The sequence below is a fragment of the Scophthalmus maximus genome, chromosome 1 (genome assembly GCF_022379125.1).
Source record: "Scophthalmus maximus strain ysfricsl-2021 chromosome 1, ASM2237912v1, whole genome shotgun sequence".
NCBI lineage: Eukaryota > Metazoa > Chordata > Actinopteri > Pleuronectiformes > Scophthalmidae > Scophthalmus > Scophthalmus maximus.
Window position 1 is genome coordinate 14,088,363 of NC_061515.1, and position 23,071 is coordinate 14,111,433.

General features: G+C 44.7%; 1 protein-coding gene across 4 annotated transcripts; it reads right to left on the bottom strand.

The window, feature by feature from the left end:
* Window positions 1–350: 350 nt before the first annotated feature.
* On the bottom strand, window positions 351–21,730 carry chd4b (chromodomain helicase DNA binding protein 4b). Of its 4 annotated transcripts, none has more exons than XM_035641024.2 (39): window positions 21,527–21,730; window positions 20,159–20,286; window positions 18,395–18,649; window positions 18,172–18,287; window positions 16,862–16,961; window positions 16,533–16,734; window positions 16,293–16,414; window positions 16,029–16,152; window positions 15,693–15,865; window positions 14,839–15,084; window positions 14,337–14,540; window positions 13,976–14,187; window positions 13,574–13,705; window positions 13,397–13,496; window positions 13,101–13,292; window positions 12,526–12,726; window positions 12,148–12,285; window positions 11,883–12,004; window positions 11,616–11,789; window positions 11,293–11,434; window positions 10,935–11,184; window positions 10,707–10,831; window positions 10,523–10,615; window positions 10,262–10,403; window positions 9,707–9,876; window positions 9,309–9,483; window positions 8,167–8,253; window positions 7,175–7,266; window positions 6,810–6,943; window positions 6,479–6,623; window positions 6,183–6,339; window positions 5,421–5,506; window positions 5,069–5,327; window positions 4,929–4,985; window positions 4,613–4,783; window positions 4,394–4,502; window positions 3,542–3,674; window positions 3,238–3,433; window positions 351–2,505 (listed from the first exon to the last, which is right to left on the bottom strand). In XM_035641024.2, the coding sequence occupies exons 1-39, from the start codon at window positions 21,588–21,590 to the stop codon at window positions 2,297–2,299; spliced, it is 5,937 nt and encodes a 1,978-aa protein (XP_035496917.2). In that variant the 5' UTR covers window positions 21,591–21,730; the 3' UTR covers window positions 351–2,296. The 4 variants fall into 4 exon arrangements, with proteins under 4 accessions (XP_035496917.2, XP_035496899.2, XP_035496908.2 ...); XM_035641006.2 differs by having other exon boundaries at window positions 9,297–9,483; XM_035641015.2 differs by having other exon boundaries at window positions 9,309–9,486.
* Between the last annotated feature and the right edge of the window lie 1,341 nt (window positions 21,731–23,071).

The following is a 23,071-nucleotide window of genomic DNA, read 5'->3' on the forward strand; positions in this document are numbered from 1 at the left end:
TGCAGCCCAGCCTGACTCGTGTTCAGCCTCCAACTCTCTCTCATGATAAGCTATCAGGCTCCATTACCAGCCCGGCCAATCTTCCCACCCAGCAATTTACCTTAATTTTCCAAACACACAACTTATCCCATACACAACAACCTATGGGATAAGATCTGCTGGTTCCTGTCCGCCTTCTTCCCATGCTCCTCCTCTCACGGCTCCTTTGACACACAAAGGCTCCATCCAACTTTCCATCTCCCCCCGCAAATCAGCATTCATTTGAAATGTAAATTCTTCCCCATCTTTCGAGGCTTGTATGCAAAGCACATCATGCGTCACAAAAGTAACTTACACTTTGAACTGGTAACTGGTTTCGGCACTCACAAAATCATTTATTACATAAACAAGAGTGAAAGGAAAAAATACCTTACATACCTGTACATTCATATACAGATTAAGGAGTCACTGATCAGTACAAAAAATGTAAGTGTGATATATTTTCAAAACATAATAGATTTATTTTGACCAATGTCTATTGACAGTGCTGTCCAGTAAAACATCAATTAAGGGAATTTTTTTCAAAGAGTGGCTTTCATCCATCCAGTAGAAGGGACTAAATAATCTATGCCAATGAGCTCTAAAGCTATTCTTGCAGTTAAATACTGATTTAATCGCTAACCCTCTGCTAAAGTGTTGTTGTTGTTTTTTAAATTTCTGCAACGTAAGTTCACTGTACTAACTTTTTTGGAAAAGCCTCCAGCTCATGCTAACAGCTCTGTGAATGTTTAACTTATAAAAAGTATCATGTTGATGTCTATTTTAGCAAATTAGCATCCGAGCAGTTGCTGATCTACCTACACAGAGTGCAGCTGAGAGCGTCACTGGTTTTGCAGTTGTTTAGACAAACAAAAGAGTTAGACAGAAAAAGGACTGATGATATAGCTAGATGGAAAGTAAAAGAATCACTGACGTAATTACAAATCTTTCCTGCTGTGGACATGGCAGAGATTTCATGAGAGTCCATCAAAGAGTCTTTCAGACATTTTACTAAAAAGCACAAAAGTGGACATCACAGTGGCACTTTAGGAAAAGTCATGGGGATCACAAAGGTCAGCTGGATTTATACCCAAGGGAAAATTAATCCAAAAAAAAAAAAGACATTTTCACTGCAATTCATTACCTTGTTGTTAATGTGGGGAAATTGTATTTAAAAATTGACAAATACGGTTTTCTTGCATTAGGAATAAAAGGAACTCACAGTTTCTTGAAAGAAAAATGAACAAACCTCGACAAACTGTTGACTTTTAATTGTGTCCATAAAAACAACAGCAATGATAAAAACAACAAGGTGGTAACCATAATAATAACATTCAATAATGTAAAACAACATAACTATAGACAGAGAGAAATTAAATTAAGATTGCCATCATTCTTAAAACCAGCCCATGTACCTAAAAGCTCTGCAGCTATTGCATGTCCATATTTTAGGGCAGGAAAAATTGGAAAATTCCCAGGGAGCAAATCTGTGGTGCAGTTAGGAATGTCAAGGTGCTGGTGGGGGTAGCAGATCCCAAACCAGGTCTCCTGACGGGGCAAGTGGAGGTTTGGGAAGGAGGGTAAGGATGCAGGGACGGGTAACTGTGACAGTAACAGTCTGTCAGTGTGGGGGGGGCATTCTGCAGTAGAGATGCACATTAATATGCCCTGTTTATAGATACATAAATCCTGGACACACACACACTTTCAGACAGGTGAAGACATTAGAGTTGAAAAAAGTTAAATATCACAACTTTCTACAGGTGAGAATGAGCACAATAAAATCCCTTGATTTCTTGAATAGTCAAAAAGTGACTACCAAGCACCAGTAAACTCCAAGCATGCTGCTGTTCCTCCCGTCTATTCTTGTCAGCTTAGTGATACACACAGTTACATACACAAGTTTGACCCTGCTGTGAAGACAGAACAGGACAGGTCAATGGATCTGCCTGTAGTACAGTCACGACGACAGTCCTCAAGTAAGAGGAGTTAAATCTGAATCCCGGTGGAGGAGAGAGACTTGTTTCTAGTCTGCCAAAGAACGAGAGATGACCCTTTCATTCGCCCCCATCCTACATCTACAGTTCCCGTCTTTTTACAAGAAAGTCCAGCAGCACAGCTGATGCTCTTCTTAGTCCAGAGGTGGGTTGTGGGTGCAGAGCGAGGAGGACTGACCTGTGCTGCACATGGTGGTTGAGGGGGAGGACGTCTGCTACATGGCAGTTAGGTGAGGGTGATGGGCCTCAGTCAGTGACGGTGAAACATGTGAGGTGATTGGTCAGCGCTGCACCTGCATCTGCATCTGCTGTGAGGTCTGTGACTGGTTCTGAGCGGTGATGTCGGGGCCCCGGCTGGCCAATCGGCTGAGGATGTTCCTCTCGGACATTTGCAGTCGCACGGCGACCGGGGGTATCCTAGCGATTGTCGCTGGGAGACGCGTGACGTCAGCCTTCATGTCGCTCAACAGTTCCTCGAGCTGTTTGAGAACTGTAAGCACAACACAGAGATAATGTAAATGAAGGACGGTTTTAGTATTTTAGTTTTGTCTGGTGAAATTCTGGGGTTTGAAATTTCCACATTTTTTTCAGATACAGTCGTCCGGATTGCAACTTTTTCAGAAATTGCCTTTCATGGTGTGGCAAAAAAAAAAACAGGATGGGACAAGAAATGGTGTCGACAGAATTGTTAGCATAAACTTCTAGCATGGCTAACCACAGCTGTCCACAACATTGTAAATTATTCAGCTTTTTAACAACAATCATTGGTTGCAGCCCAAGAGAGCTTCTGTTCAACGCAAAAGATGGATTACTGGGTGGTAGAAGTGTTTCAAACCTGCAAGTTGTTCTATATTCAACCACAGTGTTGCACCTGATGTGGTTGCTGGTTACGTTAGCAGCTAAAACTGGAGCCCTGAAATCAACATGTTTGTCTTTCCATAGCTGCTCTTTTTTCATATTCCTGATACAATCAAAAATGAGGCCAAGATTTTGTTCTCTCTCTCTCTCTCACTCTCACTCAAACTCATATTCAGAAAGGAACTAAAACGGCAGTCGTAAAAAACAGATTGTCATGGTTCTAGCTGAAGAAATTAAATTAAGAGATGACAATAAGGAATTTGTGGAGCCCTTTTGAATAAAAGGCCAGACTCATTCACATATTTTCTAGCTCCATGAGAATCCCCTCTCTACCCATCACTTCCAAATGAGCTGTCTATTTTACCTTTATGCAGCACTGCATTGGCAGGTTTGTTTCCAGACATGGACTCCTTGCTGAGGTGCTGGTGGGACTCGGCCAGACACTCCACCTCACTGAAGCGAGTGTTGAGGGCCATCGAGGGGTGGGCCGGGTCTTCTGTCATGTTCAGGTAGGCTGCTCTGCGCAGCTGCTCCTCGATCACCAATGCCTGCTCCAATAGCTTAACAGGAGAGACAACAAGAAGTCCAGTGAGACACGAGAGAGACACAGACACAGAGAACCACACACGGCCACAGGGAACCCTTATATCAATGAGCACTCAGTTCACCTTGAACCTGCGTGCCAGAAACTTGTTCTTGATCTCCAGGAAGTTTCCTCTGCTCATCTCCCCTTTGAAAGGCTCGTTGAGGATGGCAAACCTCACGTCGTTCTGCACATCCTGCCACCGAGCGTAGCCATGTCTGAAAGACGCTCGGGTTAAGTGTGACAACATCATTTCATATGGGTCATATTATAATTGATTAAGGGAGAGATGCTACATGTGTGGGTACAGTTGAAATTTTTTTTATTATTATTATTTTTCATTAAATATTAATGAATCTTTTTTCCCTTAAGCAAGATTTAAGAATTAAAGGCATTTAAGGAATTTGGCTATAGCCTGTATATAAAATCGGATGTAGTTAACGGATCTGGAAAGTGAAGCCAATGCGGAAGTGTCTGAAACCCGTATTCTCTGGACTGACCAGCGGAGGGCGACTCCACTGGTTGCAAAACATTTTATTTGGGAGTGGACAGCGTGATTGACAGCTAGTACCATCCAATAGGTGCAGGATGCAGGTGTAGGTGGATGTGTACTGGACGAGCTCTCAGTCAGGACCCACCCCCCACTCCTCCAAATATGGTTACTTATACTTTTTTGTTTCATATTCACCGCTTCAAGTTTCTATCACCTACAATACATTAATGTCATAGAAAGCTGAAACTAATAATTATTTAAATTTAAACCGCCAACTACTTTTCAATGTTGTTTGATCTGTAAAATATCAGAAAATAGAGAAACATTTTCGGCAAAGTCCAAGCTGACTTTTAAAAATTGTGTATGACTAGTGTGTGACAGGGAGACCCGGCACACAATTGCACTAAACTAAATATTTTTGTCCACAAACATTTGAAAGGATACTGTATGATGCCAGCCAGCAGCCAGTAGTCATGGCGACGGTGCCAAATCTCAAAGGTCTTCTTGGTGACGGTAGCTGCCCGCTCTTCATTCTGCCACAGAGAGTGAAGCTCTGGGAAAACAGGACGGAAAGGTCAAAAGACTGAACTGAAAGAGAAAAAAGAGGGAAGACAAAAGACAAAAAGTGCGTGTGCGTGCGTGTGATTGAGTGTGTATCCCCACCTGTGAATCCTCCGTCAGCAATGTTGAACATGAACCTCTGCTTGGTGGCTTTCTTCTTCTCTTCGCTGACGTTAACCACCGGTGCAGCTGTTGCACTGTCTTTGGTGTTCTCTCCATTCTGCAGTTTGCCAGACTCGTCTGTCCTCACACCATCCTTCTCCTCTTTTTGCTCTGTGAGAAAACAACAGACAAACGTAAACGCGACAGCAACAAAGTAAAATGTCAAGTCATGGTGATAATTGGAGGATAATTCTTGTATTTACAATTTGACATTGGCTTCATCTTATAAATGCATTCATGGAGTTTGTGTTTGTACCTTTCTTTTCCTCTGAAGGCGAAGTGGTGTCCATCTTTTCATCTTTGCCCTCCTCAGCTGAGGTGAGAAAAGCACAGTTATATTAGTAAAGATAATTGGAATGTGGACGATTTTGAAAACAGTGTTTTCATCTCTCTCACCTTTAGACTTGTCCTCCTCTGAATCAGGTTTGCCCTCTGTAGCATCACCCTTAACAGCAGACATGTCCTTCTCCCCCACGTCTGAAGTCTGGTCCTTCTCTTCTTTCTCCTTACTTGTGTCTTCAGCCTCCTCATCCTTCCCTTCATCTCCATCTCCTGTCTCCTTCTCTTTCTCCTTCTTCCCTGGAGCAGAGTCGGCCTCTCCTTCCTTTTTTTCAAGCCCAGGGGATTTTTCAGACTCATCCGGGATTTCAATAATCTATGGGAGATGTGGCCAGCCTCAAATTAGAAAAAAAATTTAATCTGACTAATGTCACTACTTTAAACAAAAATGGCTAAAAGCAGAATTTACCTCTGGATCATCTGCCTTCTTGGCCCCTTTGCCATCCTCTCCTTCCTTCTTTATGTCTTCCTTGTCCTCTGATTTAGACAAATCGTCTGTGAATGATAGATGTGCAAAGATTACTATCCTTCTCCTCTTATGTATATCACCAAAATACCACAAATTTTTTTAAAGATCTATGGTTGAAAAAGTTTTAAAATAATTGGTTTGGTGGTCAATATTAAGTCGTCTCAGATTTTAGGGGTGTAGCCACAAGAGGGCGCCAGGAATAAGACAACATTATTATGGGTAAATGTCTGTTTGGTCCCCAACTAAAAGATAAGCTTAACAGGAAAAAATCTTTCAATGCAATACAAAGAAAACTATTTTGTTTGGGGCGAAAGGCTACGTTATTTCTCAAATCCTCCCCATAAAGACAGTGTTATAACAAATATGTATGTGTGTGTGTTGGTCACTGAAAAAGAGAAGTCTCTTTTAGTGTTTTATGAAACTGAAATGAAATGACCAGACCCAGAAAGAGCCACATGTTTGTTTAATATTGCTGCTTTAGTGTATTTATTCATGTATCCACTCAATTCTGCAGCCGTCCTATCTATATAGTTTTTAATGGAGCCACAACATGTTTCGTCAATCAGTCAGTTGTTAGTGTTTGTCTGTTTGAAACCCTTCAAAGTCAACAATTGGTTTTAAGGAGGTTAGGGACTGCATTATGTCAATGAGGGTCCTCTTAAATTAGGAAAGACACAGGTGTGTGCATGCGTGTGTGTGTACCTGGGACAGGAGTGTTGGGCTGTGTGTCTGCAGGGGTCCCAGAAGAGGGAGTCTTGGGGTCTTCACCAGCAGCCAAAGCTGCAGCCCTTTTGTTTTCTTCCAGCTCTGCCATCCAGGGCATTGACCACTGACCGTTCACATGCTCAAACTCCTGCACCTGTTCCCGTTATGTAAATCTATCAGTCATTTTATCCATTAAACCACAGGTAAATATTTGGATTATTTAAATCTACTATTGACTCAGGATGGAATAATTGTACTGTTTATTTTCTACGTGTGGAAAAAAATAAACATACTTTTTTCCGTATGAGTGACATCACACCAATGCGAGTGAGCACGTGTTGTCGGGACAGCCCCTCGCGTGGGACGCCGTCTGCAAAGGTCTCGGCTCCATCGGCCCCCGGCTCACAAAGGTGACGCATAAACAGGGACACGTACGCCCTGTGTACATGTGTAAAAGAGAAGGTGACGTGACATCCCCATAGTGTACATGTGAGCTTTGCAAACATTTCACAGAAACGCACAAATAAAACAAACTGCAAATGTAACAAAATGATGAATATATAATTATCAGAGCCAACCCATATCCATACCAAAAAACACTATATCATTCAACACTTGACTCACTTGAATTCCTTCTCAGATTTCCCTCTGAGGTCCCGCACAAGCCACTGGTTAGTGAAAGCATCCTGAGGAGGCATCCCATAACGCATCACTGCATTCAGAAAAGCCTTCCTCTGACGTGCATTGAAGCCCAAAACCTGCCATGTAATAAAGAGGTTGAGAAAAAAAATGCTTTTAGCATCGCAGGAACAGAAGCAAAGGTCGGATGACAGCAGTATAGACGGTCAATTCTCATTGTTTCTTGGCGTTTCCTGCTGGGTCATTGATATTTTGACGAAACAATCTTCTCAGGTTTCTAGTTACATCTTATCTGTTCATGTGAGGAACAAAAGGAGTCTGGACGTCTTCAGGCTCGGCAGAAAACTCACCTCAATGTTCCCGCCGACCCTGGCCAACAGTGGAGGCAAAGGTTTGTCCCTGTCGTTCCTCAGCCCTTTACGGTTTGGTCTGCGGGCATTAGCTGAAACAAAATTACTGAAATTCAGTGTAGGTTCAAGCCAACAACACAATCCACTGATGCATATTTAAGTTCAATCGCACTGAATTGTTGATGTATGGCCATGTGTGCTCTTAACGTCCTGGAGCTTTTCCACTTACTGCTCATCACGCCTCAATCTGATCCTGCTGAAGCTGTCTCCCTTCAAATCTCTCAACACTACATTACACGCTTCTCCTTTAAGCGTGTTACATTAAAAATATTCAATACAGAAAGCAGCGTTGTGATACACTTCATTTTATAAAGCTGACTGAACAGAGCCATAATTAAATCAAACAAACATAATATCAGCTTAAAAATCAAATGCAAATTAAACAACTGACATTAATTAATATAAATAAACAACTTGCTCTGAAACATTACTGAGTGACATTTTTACATGAACCTTGTTATTTCTTTTTAAAACCACCTTAATGAACATTTAATATGAACACAGACGATCTTCTTGAAGTGCAAGTACAGTTCAGCTGATACAGAATTGAAGGTTGATTTTAAACTTCTTTCCCTGCTTCTTTGCATTTTTCCTTCTCTTTCCTTCCATTTTCTTTTTCTTTCTTTCTTTTCTTTCCTCTGCGCTCAGTGCAGACGATGCAGCTACAATTGCTGTTTTGTGACACTTTGATGTTGTCAATGAGGATATCGTAGCTGTCGTCGGAATCTGAATAAACATCCGGGGAGAGTGGAGATGCCTTGTAATCTACACTTAGTCGAAACAAGAATACCATCAAGTTGGTGTAGTTGGTTCTTTAGACGTAGAAAGCAGCATGATGGCTACAACATCAATGTTTTCTCAAAGTTAAGAGCAGGAGTGATTTGACCATCAACACGCACAGGAACAGCAGGGATTAGAACAGTGAGCCTTACCTTCTGACCGTTCATCAAAGTCCTCGTCACCTTCCTCTGAGGCCACTGAGTAATCAGACTGGTTATCCGACTGATCCTCCTGCCAGTCTGAACAAAGCATTGACAGAGAAATATCAAGGCATAAACTCTTCACTGCCTGAACATAATCAAGGCACTATTTGATAAAGTACACCTAAACTCCACATGGGCCTGATTTCAATATTCTTCCTAATTACTCAAATGATGTTTGTGTTTTTTGAAACACAGGGCTGACTCTACATGACACAATAAACCATGAAGGCAGGAGTAACTCTAACAGGCAGTTTGAATCATTGGTCATTTTTGGATGAACATTACCCAATCAACAACAAACAAAAGCATGGAAACAATTGGAGACAATTTCACGCATAAATATTTGCAGTGTCATTGTTTCTCTTTTGGTTATAGGATATCAAGTTTTGTTTTGTTCATTTTCACTACTATAAATACACAGAATGTTTACAAATGCATGCATGTTACTGCTGCAGCACAAATGATCATGTGGTCGTTCTGCACTAACAAGGAGGAAAAATGTTTTACCACTGTTTTGTTATTTTATGTTTTCATCAGTATCAGTGTAGGTTAACTTTAGTGCTGTCTTCTGTCACAAATTTAAAATGAATCTTCCTTTCAATCCTGCAAATGCTTTTCAACTCTTATACTACTACTCCACTCTTAAACTCTTTGTTGCGTTGTACGATCACCATCTGGCTATTTAACGTCACTTTTTTGCTTCTCGTTGTTTGTCATATTGAGTAGAAACCTAAAACAGTTGTCTGTACATCAGCCTGTGTTAGATATTTGAAGGGATTCAATCTTGGGGCTTTATTCAGCAATTGTATCCTGACGATCGTGCAATTCTGGTCATTAGACTATTTGTTATATTATTATCATATTTGTTTCTAAAGAGAAGAAAATCTACATTTCAAAATAGCTCACAACAATAACACATAACTATGCCTAATAACAAGCCATAAAATTGAAGTTCAAACTTCATGCCATGCACTTCCTCGCCTACCACATTTCAACAACAACAACACGACACAAACACAAACGGCACGGCACAGCATACACACACACATGAAGAGGTTGCATTATATGTTGTTCTGTACCCTGTCTTATACCTCGGTCCTCCTGGGAACCGTCATTGTAGTTGACTGGCTTTCGAGTTCTTTTGCCTTTGCCCAGATTGCGGGCGAGATCCTCCTGCTGCTGCTCGTAGTGGTGTCGCAGCAGCTTCTCCCAGTAGTCGGGATCAACACTTTCCTCCTGCTTGATCACCTCCCTTTCCACCTCCTCCTCCTCAACAAAGGAAAACAGTCATTTATATGGAATATGACAGGAATGAAAATGAAGTCTGTACAATGCTGAACAACAATGTTAGCTCTAGTTTTAACCTTGGTCTAGAATAAAATGTTGCAGCTAAGACTTTAAATATGATCTCTACAGAGCCCAATCAACTGAAATTAAAATAACAATTAAGTTACACATTCACATACATTCTATGTAGACCTACTCATACCTCATCGTCTTCATCTTTGACCACATACTGGGCCACTTTAAAGGAGCTGAGGTATTCGTTCATGCTCTGCAGCTCAGTGTCATCTGTGGCATCCTGGTTCCTGTCTAACAAGCGGTCAATTGCATGGTCGTCATAGTGGATCACACTGCTGTCATCCTCCTTGTTGTCCCCTGAAAGCAGGACAGGTAGAATAAAAAAAAGGCAGGAGGCTGAAACTAAATTCACTCCCTGTAACGTCAGACAGATCATGCTGGAATTCCAGAAGAGAAATGATCTTTCCAACTCAGTTGGAGGAGTAAAGAGTCTCTCCCCGTTTACAGATTCCATCCCAAATCTCTCATCCAAACATATTAAAAAAACAGTGTGCATAACAGATGATTTAAAATAGTGTTAATTACACTCACAAATATGGCAGCTTTAATTGTAGATAGTAAAATGCAGACTAAAAAACTTTAAAAATGAAATCCTAGACCTTAGAAAGAAATGTATCTGGTAGTGGGTTAAAGTCAACTGCCACTCAACACGTGTGCTGGTTCAAGCTGGTTCAAGACTCACCTTCTCCGATTTCATCCTTGAACAACTGTTCAGTTCCAAACTTGAGGATATCGTCGAGCTCCTGCTTCGACATGGAGCCCGTCTTAGAGCCAAGACCAGGCCGCACCACCAGGTGGGTGAGCATCATCTTCTTCTTCGCTACCTGGTGGAGGAAAGACAGTGGAAGTCAATGTGATGAGTTGTTTCTCATAGACTGATGACACAGTTGACACAATTTTCAGAGGTGTGTATAATTTCTTGTAGCGTAAATTTTTCACAGACCTGTGTGATCCTCTCCTCCACAGAGGCTTTGGTGACAAAGCGATAGATCATCACCTTCCTGTTCTGGCCAATACGGTGAGCTCTGCTGAACGCCTACAACACAAATGAAACGAACAGCTTACTCAGCCATCGTCCAAATAAACATGTTGACACGGATAAGAGGTTGAGGTCAGGTTAAGCATACCTGGATGTCATTGTGGGGGTTCCAGTCTGAGTCGTAAATGACGACTGTGTCAGCAGAGGCAAGATTAATGCCCAAACCACCAGCTCTGGTGGAGAGGAGGAAAGCAAACTGGGGAGCACCTGGAGCTGTTGAAATGAAGATCAGAAAAAGAAAGAAAATTGCAACACCGGTAGCAAACAATAGTAGCTGTTATTAAGGCAATAAAAACGTTGTATGTCCATGTCTCACCGTTGAAGCGGTCGATGGCCTCCTGTCTCATGTTGCCAGTGACTCCTCCATCAATTCTCTCATATTTGTAACCTTCATTCTCCAGGAAATCCTCCAGCAGGTCCAGCATTTTAGTCATCTGAGAGAAGACCAGAACTCTGTGGCCTCCTTCCTTGAGCTTCCTCATCATCTTCTGGAGCAGCGTCAGTTTTCCTGAAGATTTGGTCAGAGCATTGCCCTCGTACATGCCATTTGGAAGTTTTGGTGCCTCCTGCAATCAGGGGGAGAATCTGACTTAGTAATTCAGCGACATAATTCAGTGCTACAATATAACATGCACCCTGTTTCCACACAACTGAGTAGAAATCATAAGCCATACCATGGCAGCTGCAGGAAAGAGGTAGGGGTGATTGCAGCACTTCTTGAGGTCCATCACCACATTGAGCAAAGAGACTTGGTTTCCTCCTCCTCGAGTGTTCAGAGCCTCAAAGTTGCGTGTTAGGATGAACTTGTAGTATTTTCTGGGTTAGAACAAATAAAAAAGTTAAATAAATAATGAGTAAAGAGTCAACATCAACCAGACACAGGCAAATATACAGAACACGTGTGGGGAATTCATTCATGCAAATAATGCCAATCTTGAGTTTACAATCTGTAGATTTGATTCATTTTGGTTATCATAAATCTCCTCTTATCACATACTTCTGCATGGGGCTCAGCTCCACTCTGACAATGAGCTCAGTCTTCGAGGGCATGTGTTTGAAAACATCCGCCTTCAGCCTCCTGAGCATGTGTGGTCCCAGCATGTCATGCAGCTTCTTGATCTGGTCCTCTTTGGCAATGTCGGCAAACTCCTCAAGAAAGCCCTCCAGGTTGCTGCAGAGAAAAGGGAAAACATAAATAAACACGATGAGCGGGTATGTCAATGAGGTCCTCTGCATTGTGATTGTGCTGTGGCCACACACTGACTTGAATCTCATTGGGGTAAGGAAGTTCAGCAAGTGGAAGAGCTCCTCCAGGTTGTTCTGAAGAGGAGTTCCAGTCAGCAGCAGCTTGTGCTGCAGCGGGTAGTTGTTCAAAATTCTGAAGAACTGGAAGTAGGAAAAACACATTGAATTTTGGACAATGACAATAAAAACGTGACAAAAAAACATAAATAAGCAAATTATTGGGTAAGCAGGTAAGCTCAAAAACTCATTTTAAAAATAAAAAAACAATGTTTGAACAAAATTACCTTGGATTGGTTGTTCTTGAGTCTGTGTGCTTCATCTACAACGAGACAGGCCCACTCAATGGAGCCCAGTACCGCCTGATCAATAGTAATCAATTCATATGATGTCAGCAGAACATGGAACTTGACTGGTGAGTCTTTCTGTGAAGCACAAGAAGTAGGAGAACAATTATTAGCACGGAAAAGCAATTGATTCCAGTGGTGACAAACTAAATATTTATATTTTTTTATGTAAAATGATATTATCTATTAAAACTAAATGATATAGAAAGTATGTAGGGCACCAGTACACTATTTTATAACTTTTTCCTATCAAAAGTCTTTAATACAGCTCATTAGATATCATTACTGCTGCTCCTTTTTTCTATTTTTTTCCCTTACTTTCATCTTGGACGCCTTTTTTCCACCTCGTATGGCATTTCCTTCAAAGGAGAACTCATTCTCCCTGATGACAGCTCTGCTGTCCTTGTCCCCTACGTAGGTCACCACGTACATGTCGGGGGCCCACATCTCAAACTCTCTCTCCCAGTTAATGATGGTAGACAGGGGAGCGCTGACCAGAAAGGGGCCTTTGGAGTGACCCTGTAATCAATGGAAGACGAGTGGTATCAACATTGACATGTAAACATGTAATACATTTAATGTTAGATAAACTACAAGAAATGTAAATGGAATGTTTTTGTCTTGCCCTGCCTTTAGGATAGAGTTCCTTTCTTTGAACTCATCCCCTTTACTGGACAGAGATACTGTGTGTCACATGTCTGAAACCCACCAACTAGCACTCATTGACAGAGGAGGGCAGACTGGACAAAAAATTATATATTTTATTAGTAAACAAAGCTCTTAACATAGATTAAAATGGAGGGAAAAAACAGCTTCCGTCTTATAAATCACAAAAGACATTCCAGTGTCTCTAGCATTTAAAAACAACAACAATCATACATAAAATTCCTTACCTCCTTGTACAATGAGTAGAGAAAGACGGCGGTCTGCACAGTCTTGCCTAAACCCATCTCATCAGCAAGAATGGTGTCAGTGGCCTGAGCCCAAGAAAACCTGAGCCAGTTCAACCCCTCTAGCTGGTAAGGATGCAGAGTGCCTCCTGTGCTGTCCAGGTAGTCAGGCTGTCGATCAAACTTGATGGTGGGCTATAGGAAAAGAAACCAGGAAGAATATCAGTTCCACATCTGCGTCAATTCAGGTTACTTTTACACCCGACAGCGAACCTTCATTTCATAATCGCGATACCTACATCTACGACTGGATTTGCTGGCGGCCGCTCTGCCTTCTTGACTTTCACTGGCTTTTTCAGCTTCTTGCCAGGTCGGCCCTCTTCACCCACCATCAACTCTCTATGAGAGAAAATGGCAGTTTAGGCGACAAAACACTTTCACAAGCACGGTGTGACACTTTGTAGGTCTCTGCATACCTGTGATTCCAGTAGGTCTGTTTGTAGGTGTCGTACTCTGGAATGTCCATCTCTTCACTCTCCCAGGTCGACTGGTCGTAGGGCAGATCTCTCCATTTAATCAGGTAATGCACATTGTTCTTTTTATCAACACTGACATGGAAAAAATACAGGAAAGATGGGGTTAGAATAGAACGGTAATAATAATATGATAACAGTATGATACGCCATTGGATTTTGTCTTCAAACAATTAATAGTCAGCTTCATATTCTTCCGAATTTTTTTAAAAGGTGAAATTATGTTGAATTGACACCAACAGCATCTTGATTTTTTCTTCTTATAAACTTCAGTTTTTTCAGACAAAACAAAATCTGTATGCCATCAACTATAAAAAATACACATCATGAAATTATGTCTTCTACCTATGGTTAAGGACGCGGTGGATCATCAGCCACTCCATCTTGACACCGTAACGGTAAAATTCCTCTTCCATGTGAACAAAGAGAGGATCTTTGTTCTTCCTCTTGGTGCTCTTGCCATCATCACCCTCGCCTCCAAAGTCTACCGGTGGCGGTTCGTCCATATCGGTCTTCCTCTGGTAGTTGCGGAACATCACCTGGCAGTTCAGCTCCAACTGGGAGAGAGTGACAGGGGAGTGAAGAAGGACTCATCTGAGATATGACTGAGTTGTGTGTTTAAATGTGACGAGAGGGAACAGAAAATGTCTCCAAACAGAGCACGTTCTCAACCACAGGTGGAATCAGTTTCACAAAGTGTGTGTACCTGTAGCTCCTGCACCCAAGAGCAGTGCCAGTAGGACATATTGCACCATTTGACAAAAAACTCCCTCTCCCTGCGTCCCACCAGCGGTGGGGGATCAGGAGCATCAGCAGGCAGATCGAAAGGCCGGGGGACAGGTGTGGGGGCTGGCGGCTCCCCCCAGCGCCATGTCAAAACCTTCTGGACCTTCCCCTTCATGTGTGGACACTGTTAGGAGACGCAGAGGGAGGGGAAATCATTTAGGATAAGATGCTTATCAATGAAAAGAAGAAATTCACCACTTAAAAGAAATTTGGATTTTTAAGTTGAAATTGTAGGACATGAGAAATCATAATAATAACTGCTATAGTTTGTCTAAAATACTATAGGTAAACTTATACAGCAAGAAGAAAAGCTCTTCATCTCCAGTAAAAATGTGCACAAGATGGAATCTGCAATCTGTGTGCACGCCCACGTGAGCACATGCACACGCACTGACTGGTATACACCAGTACGCAGCGCACACCTTGCAGCGGGGGCAGATCCATTCTCCATTGGGGATTTCAGGGAGAGGCGGGTTGAGGCAGTGGATGTGGTAGGAGGAGGGGCAGGTGTCACAACAAAGTAGCTCCCCTCCATCCTTGCACACCCGGCAGAACTCAATGTGGTGGTCATCTTCCTCCTCGACCCCTTCATCCCTCCTGTCTTCCTCGTCCTCCCCTTCAGCCTCAGAGAGCTCGTCTCTGGCCTCCCACTGGATCCCCTCCTTCTCCTGGTGGCAGAATTACAGACAGAGGGAAGGCGTGTGTGCGTGTGTGTGCGCGCGTGAGAGAGAGTGGGGAGTGTGTGTGTGTGTGTGTGTGTGTGTGTGTGGGGGGGGGGGGGGGGGGGGGGGGGGGAAGGTATGCGGAACAGAGTGAAAGGAAAAAAGGGAGGGGTGTGGGGGGGGAATTCAAGAGCGCCATGGGTGGAGGGTGTGTGTGTGCAATGTGTGCGTGTGCATGTGCGTGTGGAGCCATTGCAGAGACAGGGTGGGGAGTGGGAGGGGAGGAACAAGAGGAGGAAATGGAGGATGGGGGGAGGCATGTGGTGGGGAGTAGGAGAGGATAGACGGGAACATGAGCAAAAGGGTTGGGGGGGGGGCAGCAGAGGACAAAGAGAAATGGAGAACGCATTTTGTCAAAACCCTGCAAAATTCATTTATAATCTGCTGTCAGTGTCCGTGGAACTTTGTTTGAATACACAACAGTATTATAATGACGGGTGTAATTTTTACCCTGCGGTTTTCATACTTCCGAGAATCAGGCCCGGTCTTATCTAACATACGACCTCATGGCCTTTTCTCTGCAGAGAACTCAGGGGTGAGATTAAAGTACTCACACAGTGTGGGCAGCTCCACTTGCCCTCAGGTGCCTTCTCCATGTCAGGGTCCAGACAGACCATGTGATAAGCTCTGGGGCAGGTGTCACACAGAATGATCTCCCCTCCCTGTTGGCACACTTCACAGTAGTCCTGGTGGTCCGTCTCATAGCCGTCACCATCTTCCGTCTCCACTGAGAGAGGATGTTTACAGCAAAGTAGCCAGAAAAGAATGAGGCACAGGGAACTGGACACAAGACCAGCCATAGCCTTTATCTGGGCCTTGACGTTGGTCTTATTCGACAAAGCAAAACCTCCAGAGCGGACTTATTAATTCAGTAATATTTCCATGCCAACCTTTCTTCTTTTTCTTTGCGCTCTTGGGCTTCTTCTTAGGGCGGCTGCTGCGATTGGAGCCATCCGAGACTGAAAAACTCCCATCGTCAAAGTCACTGTCGACATCTGGTTCATCTTCATCGCTCTGATGGAGTGACAGAGAGAAAGAGAGGACATTGAGGATGAAGGAAGCACCTTTCCACTTAGTATCAATTTCTGATTCTGACGATTAGAAAAGTAGAAAACTGGAAAGATAAGAATTCAGTGAAAGGAACAGGATCTTACTGAGGAGCGCTTCCGCTTGCTGTTGAGGCCCCCTAGTTTGATCTTGAGTGGAGCCACTTTTTTGGGTTTGGGTTTGGGCGGAGGCTTCGGCGTAGGCTTCGACTTCTTGCGAGCATTGGGACCTGAGGAAACACAGTTCAAAGTTTATTCAAGAATAATCAAATGAGGAATCCATTTTGTGATCCATAAATAAGATTTGACATAGTTATAAAAACCTGTTCTTAATTTATTGTACTTTACCTTTGCCCTCTTTGGTCTTGGCCTTGCGGAGAGGAGGTGGCGGGGGTGCAGCAGGTGTCGGAGCAACAGCAGGAGTAGGAGCGGGTGTCGGTGAAGTGGCGGCACCAGTCTCTGCCCCTCCGTCTGCCCCTGCCACCACCATGTTCTCCACAGCTGCAGCCACGTTGGCAGCTGCCAGAGCTGCATTGGCAGTGGCACAACCCTACAGGGGGACACAGCACAGAATCAGGAACTCGGCTCTCTACCGTTGAGCGCGGAAGAGGACAGCAACAATGACCGGTCTCATTCATTAAAAGTCTGATTTGCAGCCTCATTCAGAATTGCAATACCTTAAGTGGGTTGTTTGTGCTGAATTCTCTCCACTTAGCCATCATCAGAGTCATCATCTTCGACACAGCAATTTTGGGGTTCTTGGCTGCAATTAAAGGCCTAAGGCAAAACATATGAAAGAAATGTTGTTATTGGGGCTACAACAGTGCATCAACATCATCGATTGCGTCAATCATGTAAATTTGTCGATTTGCTTAGAATGAGTTGATGTACTGTACGCACTGTTTATGTTCATCCCTAGTTCTTGGGTATGCAGAATCGACTACGGTGCATGCATAGTGTGTGTGGTAGAGCGAGAGGGGTGAGCGAGAAGCATAGCGAGTGTGACTGAGCATAGCGAGGTCCGGAGAAACGGCGCTGGACCAAAGCAGTGAATTTGCAGTGCAGGTTGCAGTCTGTCTGTCAATAAATGCCACAGCGTGTGCGCTATTTACCACACTGTTGAGGAAGTAAACCCGGGGAAGCTGGATTTATGCTTGACGCATCAGTCCGTGCGCACATCGGCGTCACTTCCCATGGCATGGGGTCCGCATTGGTGTCCTTTCGCGAGGTTGCGCACCTCCCATTTTTGTAACTCGCCGCTCGCAGCACATCTGGAGCATTGGCGAGATGGACCTTTGTAATTTTGTAGCCACTTCCTGCATGTGGAGGGGCTCTAAACGCGACATGTTTTCCAGCGATGCGCCCCAAACAATTGGGAATGTTCCACATTCTCCAAAACTCTTGTGCAATGTTTGTGCATTCGGCCCCGTTGGGTAAGGACACAAAGTCACTTTTCAGCGCCTGCCAGACTGCAGCCGTACACACCGCGGTGTCATAGGACAAAGAGACCACTTTCTTCTTTTGCATTGCTTTTCTGAAAGCAAGCTTAAAACCAGCATTTCTTCCTCATCGAAAGCGTTGCAATTTTTCATTTTTAATGTTTCATCTGCATTATTACATTGAGGATATTCCCTCTACATGTTTTCTTTTTTTAGGCGAAAAATTCTATATTTCATTTATGCTGTGTTCCATCTTCATTCACTCTGACCCATATATCTGATTCACACAGACCTTGTAGTTGCAGAGATATACTCTTCATTTTGGGCATGTCATTTTCGAGCAGAGACTTGCAAAAAGGCCTTGGCAGTACAGAGTTTGAAATGTTTCCTTTTTAAAATATGTCACTGATTTTATTTTGTGTGGAAATTTTGAACATTTTAATTAGTAATTAATGCCCTAAAATGTTTTTGCATTGAATTTATGTTTGGTCGTGGACTTTAAAGTGAACGATGCCTGACATATACTGACATAAAAGGGGTTTTCTTACCTCACAAACTGGCTGAAGGCCTTGTAGTTGGTGAGGGAGCTGTAGTCTTCCTGAGTGAAGACATGGTCAATGTCTTTCATGCCCCAGGCCTCCAACAGCTGGGAGGAGCTTTTAGGCTGAGGCAGGAGGAGATGAAAGGAACAATCAGGGGAGGTTAGTTTGACATGGAAGCCCTGAAGGAAGAAGCTATTCACTTTGCAGTCGAGTACGGATGAATCCTTACCTGGCAATCGTCGTCATCATCGTCATCCTCTTCTGGATCTGGATCTTTGCGTTTGCTCTTCGAACTGGACGATCCCCCTTTCTCTGCTGCCGCACCTCCTTTTTTCTTGTCTTTGGTAGAGCTGAGGCGTTTCTTCTTTTTCCTCCCGGGGGCATAATCACTTCCTTCACTCTCTGACCGCACAGCTCCCTCGCCCGCTTCCCTCTCTGCTGCTTCTATTCCGATCAGGTGCTCAGGGGAGCTGACTGGCAACTCCTACAAGACAAAGAATATCTCTGAAAAAGGACAACTGCTAATCACCTGAAGGCAGTGGTGCTTTTTATGTATCACATAAACTATAAAGCACACATTAAAAGTTTAAGAAGTCACACAGCTCTGCCCTGTCATCCATGAAGCAGCGTTGGTCAGTGGATGATTTATCATTTCAGGTCGACCGGACACAGATCAGTCACTAAATCTATTTTTTTTTCATAAATTCATCTTCTTTTTCCTCTTTCATCAAGCAAAATACTTTTTTTCTTTCCTGGCTTGTGCATCTCTAATTTGAGGATCTCCTGGGGTTTTTGTTTTTATTTTATTTTCAATTGAATATCCTTGGGTTTTTCACTGCTGCTCAGTAATTTGAATGTGTAGGGAAATATTCTGAGAATTTATAGTGGGCATCATTTACAGTCTACAGACATTCAAGACGCGATTGACTAGTTAATCGAGACAATCATGTGCAGACGATGAGATAATGAAAATAATTGTTTGTTGCTGCCCTAATTCAGGAAATGTACTTAACCCTCTTGTTTCCCCACAACCCCTTTGATCTGTTACTATACTGTTCTATCCAGCAATTAACCATTAATGCATATTTTTTTTCAAAGCAGTTCAGCCTCACCGCCTGCTGTAAATAAAACTCATAAGTATGACGGGAATGGCATATTAGCTCACTATTTGGCTGCAAAAACATCCGTCACTGTGGGAGGTTTTGTGCAAGTCCAGTAGATCTGTGGGACCCTAGATTGAGCCCAAGGGCTCACAGGAGTCCCTGTAATTGTTTAAGTGTGCACTATTAGGCAGGAAATAAATCAACATCTGCAACGTTTCACTTACCCTGCTGCTATTGTCCCCCAGTGTGTGTGTGTGTGTGTGTGTGTGTGTGTGTGTGTGTGTGTGTGTGTGTGTGTGTGTGTGTGTGTGTGTGTGTGTGTTTGTGCGTGCATAAGGGGGTGGGGGGTTTGCAGAAATCTGTCAAATCTGAGCCACAACCTTGAGGATAGGTTTACATTATTTTAAGTCTATCTTGTGACAATATTGACATGTCCATACAAAATGTAGTGTACACAGAAATAGTTTCTCTTCACATCGAAGAGATTTGTAAAAGCAATTACACCGTCCTTCTTCTGTGCAAAAACAAATGCATTTAAAAGTAAAGGTTGGACTCAGGCGGAATCAGTGATGTGAGTTGCAAAAATACCTTTATTAAATCCCCCCAAAGATACAGTCTGCAGAAACAGCAATTCAAAAATCCATACTAAAATGTGTTCATCATAGTTGTATGTATTACTAGGCTGAGCTGAACTTCAGAGTAGTTTTACACATTATTGTGTAAATTGTGAAAAGGGTTGTGTATTTTCTCCCCCATCTCTCTTACACTGAATCCCCTCCCCTGGCCCCAAAGGGGTCTGATTTTGACATGTCAGTATTGTTTTAAGACTTAAAAAAAAGATGTGAGCGTGTCCTTGAACAATTCATCCTGGAGCGCAGCAGCACACTAACCTCTCTGACGGGTCTCTGCCTCTTAGTGCTCCTGCTCTCTCGGCTGCTCTTCTTGGCCTTCTTCTTCTTCTTGGACTTGGGTACCTGCTCCTCAACGTCAGACACAGCATCCTCCGGCTCGTCCTCATCTGCATGCAGCGACATGCTTTCATTAGTACGACACAGGGACAGGAGGATCACTGCTGCAGGCCGGAGGAAAGGAGAGGATAGGAGAGGAAGGTGGGGAAGGAGGGGAAGGAGAGGAGAGGAGGGGAAGGAGAGGATAGGAAAGGAAGGACAGGAGAGGACAGGAGAGGACAGGAGAGGAAGGAGAGGAAGGAGGGGAAGGAGAGGAGAGGATAGGAGAGGAAGGAGAGGAAGGACAGGAGAGGAAGGAGAGGAGAGGAGAGGATAGGAGAGGAAGGACAGGAGGGGAAGGAGGGGAAGGAGAGGAGAGGATAGGAGAGGAAGGAGAGGAAGGACAGGAGAGGAAGGAGAGGAGAGGAGAGGATAGGAGAGGAAGGACAGGAGGGGATAGGAGAGGAGAGAAGAGGAAGGAGAGGAGAGGAGGGGAAGGACAGGAGAGGATAGGAAGGAGACGATAGGAGAGGATAGGAGAGGAAGGAGAGGAAGGACAGGAGAGGAAGGAGAGGAGAGGAGAGGATAGGAGAGGAAGGAGAGGAAGGACAGGAGAGGAAGGAGAGGAGAGGAGAGGATAGGAGAGGAAGGACAGGAGGGGATAGGAGAGGAGAGAAGAGGAAGGAGAGGAGAGGAGGGGAAGGACAGGAGAGGATAGGAGAGGATAGGAGACGATAGGAGAGGATAGGAGAGGAGAGAAGAGGAAGGAGGGGAGAGGAAGGAGAGAGAGGAGAGGATAGGAGAGGAGAGAAGAGGAAGGAGGGGAGAGGAAGGAGAGAGAGGAGAGGATAGGAGAGGAGAGAAGAGGAAGGAGGGGAGAGGAAGGAGAGAGAGGAGAGGATAGGAGAGGATAGGAGAGAAGAGGAAGGAGGGGAGAGGAAGGAGAGAGAGGAGAGGAGGGGGTTGGAAGGAGAGGAGGGGGGGGGGGGCGCGCACTGGCACGGCTTGGCAGATGTTCGTGCACGCCCACACGCGCACCGCGAAAGCCACCATAGCATATGTTGAAACTTGTCTCTGAAACTTTGACAGTTCACTAGACGGAACCCACCGGAGGCCGGTGGACCACGAGGGGCTCGGCGGGAACTACAGACAGTTGCTCGCCAAGTTGGCTAACTAATCTGTCACGGCGAGTGACGGACCGGCCCGCGCCGACCGCTCGCGGCTAGCTGCGGCTAACGTTAGCTGCTCGAGTCACGGGGAGACGGACCTTCTCCTGGGGAGGGAGCGAGGGGGGGGCAGGGGCGAGCTTACCGCGGAGAAGTGAGTGATCGTCCGCGGCTCCGAAGTCCTCCCGTTCATCCTCGCTGCCCGACATGTTTCCGCCGTTGTAATGTGATGTCTCGCTGGTCGGATTAATCCCTCCTAAACCCTGCTCCTCGGTCGGCGAGGGAGGAGGGAAAATGACGTGGGACTGTTGACCGGGGGTGTCCGGGCGGGGGGGGGGGGGGGGGGGTGGTGCTGGGGAAATACATAACAAGAATAATGTCAATCACAGGAATCATTATGAACTGCACAGATTCGCAGCCAACCCTTGCTCAGTTGACATCACGTACATGATATTTAATGTCAGACATCGGTCTCAAACAAGTTGGTCAACTAGGCTGTGTGTTGTCGATCTGCAGGTATCTCTCAACGTGGAGCGAAGTGCTGTCAAGTGTCAGCGGCAAATTGTCACTGTCGACTTTGAAACGGCACGTAAGAAAAAAAAAGTTGAAACCTTCACACGTTAGAAACTTACTGTGGTGTGTGTGTGTGTGTGTGTGTGCAGTCCCAGGTCGAGGTGAGCTCTGCCCGTCTCTCTCTCTCTCTCTCTCTGTGTGTCGGTGCAAGGATCGACACCAGTCAGGCTGTTTGTGCGGCAGTTGTCGTCAATTAGTGTCCGTCCATCAGGCCCGGCCGAATCAATGATCGGCGGAATTAGAAAAAAAAACAAAAAACCCGAGCCGTCGATGACCCAAAACACGTTGCTCCGTCCCCAGCCTCACTGGCAGAGCTTAGCTAACATCCTCACAAACACACACAAAGGGGGCAGACATCCCATAATAACCTCCCCCCCCCCTCCCACACTCGCACAAGACTCTGCATAGTTACCTCGCAACGGACAGACCATAATACTCAGCCTGCCCCCACCCCCTCCAGCGAGCACGCGCGCGCTCGCACAAGTACACGCGCACACTGCCAGCACTAGACATGCACGCACCAGACTCACTGCATGCATGCTCCTTCCCCTATCCACTAGTAGTCCCAGCCCCCTTAGCAACCCCGTTGTCATGGTGACACCCCCCCCGCGCTTCCCTCGACAGACCATAATAATCCAGCAGTAGCAGCATACATCCCATAATATACAACTCCTAAAAAGACAAGAAAGAAATGCAGTCACATGGTCTCCAGGGGAGCTCAAGTCCGCCGGTGACAGACCATAATACTCGCTGATCATCCACCTCAGAGTGGGCATGACAACTCCAAGAAGTCAGAGAGCCTCCACTTTGTAGTTCCTGTGTGACACACACACAGTTAGACTGCAGGTCACCTTCCGGTGTGCAGGTCACAGCCAGCCTGCTGAGCTCGGTGGTGTGACGGGACTGGACGTGTGTCAAATCACATCGACGCCGCTGCAGCTCGCCTCATCATCCCTGATGTGGGCCGAGGCCTCGCCAAAGTTGCAATCGCAACACCAAGACTGCACCACTCATCCAGGAGTACATCCTGCAATGGAGGCAAACAGGTGTTAGAGTGAGTGACAGCAGGTGTACGTCATACCAGCATCTTGGTCTGATGTCGTGAGATACGAGTCAA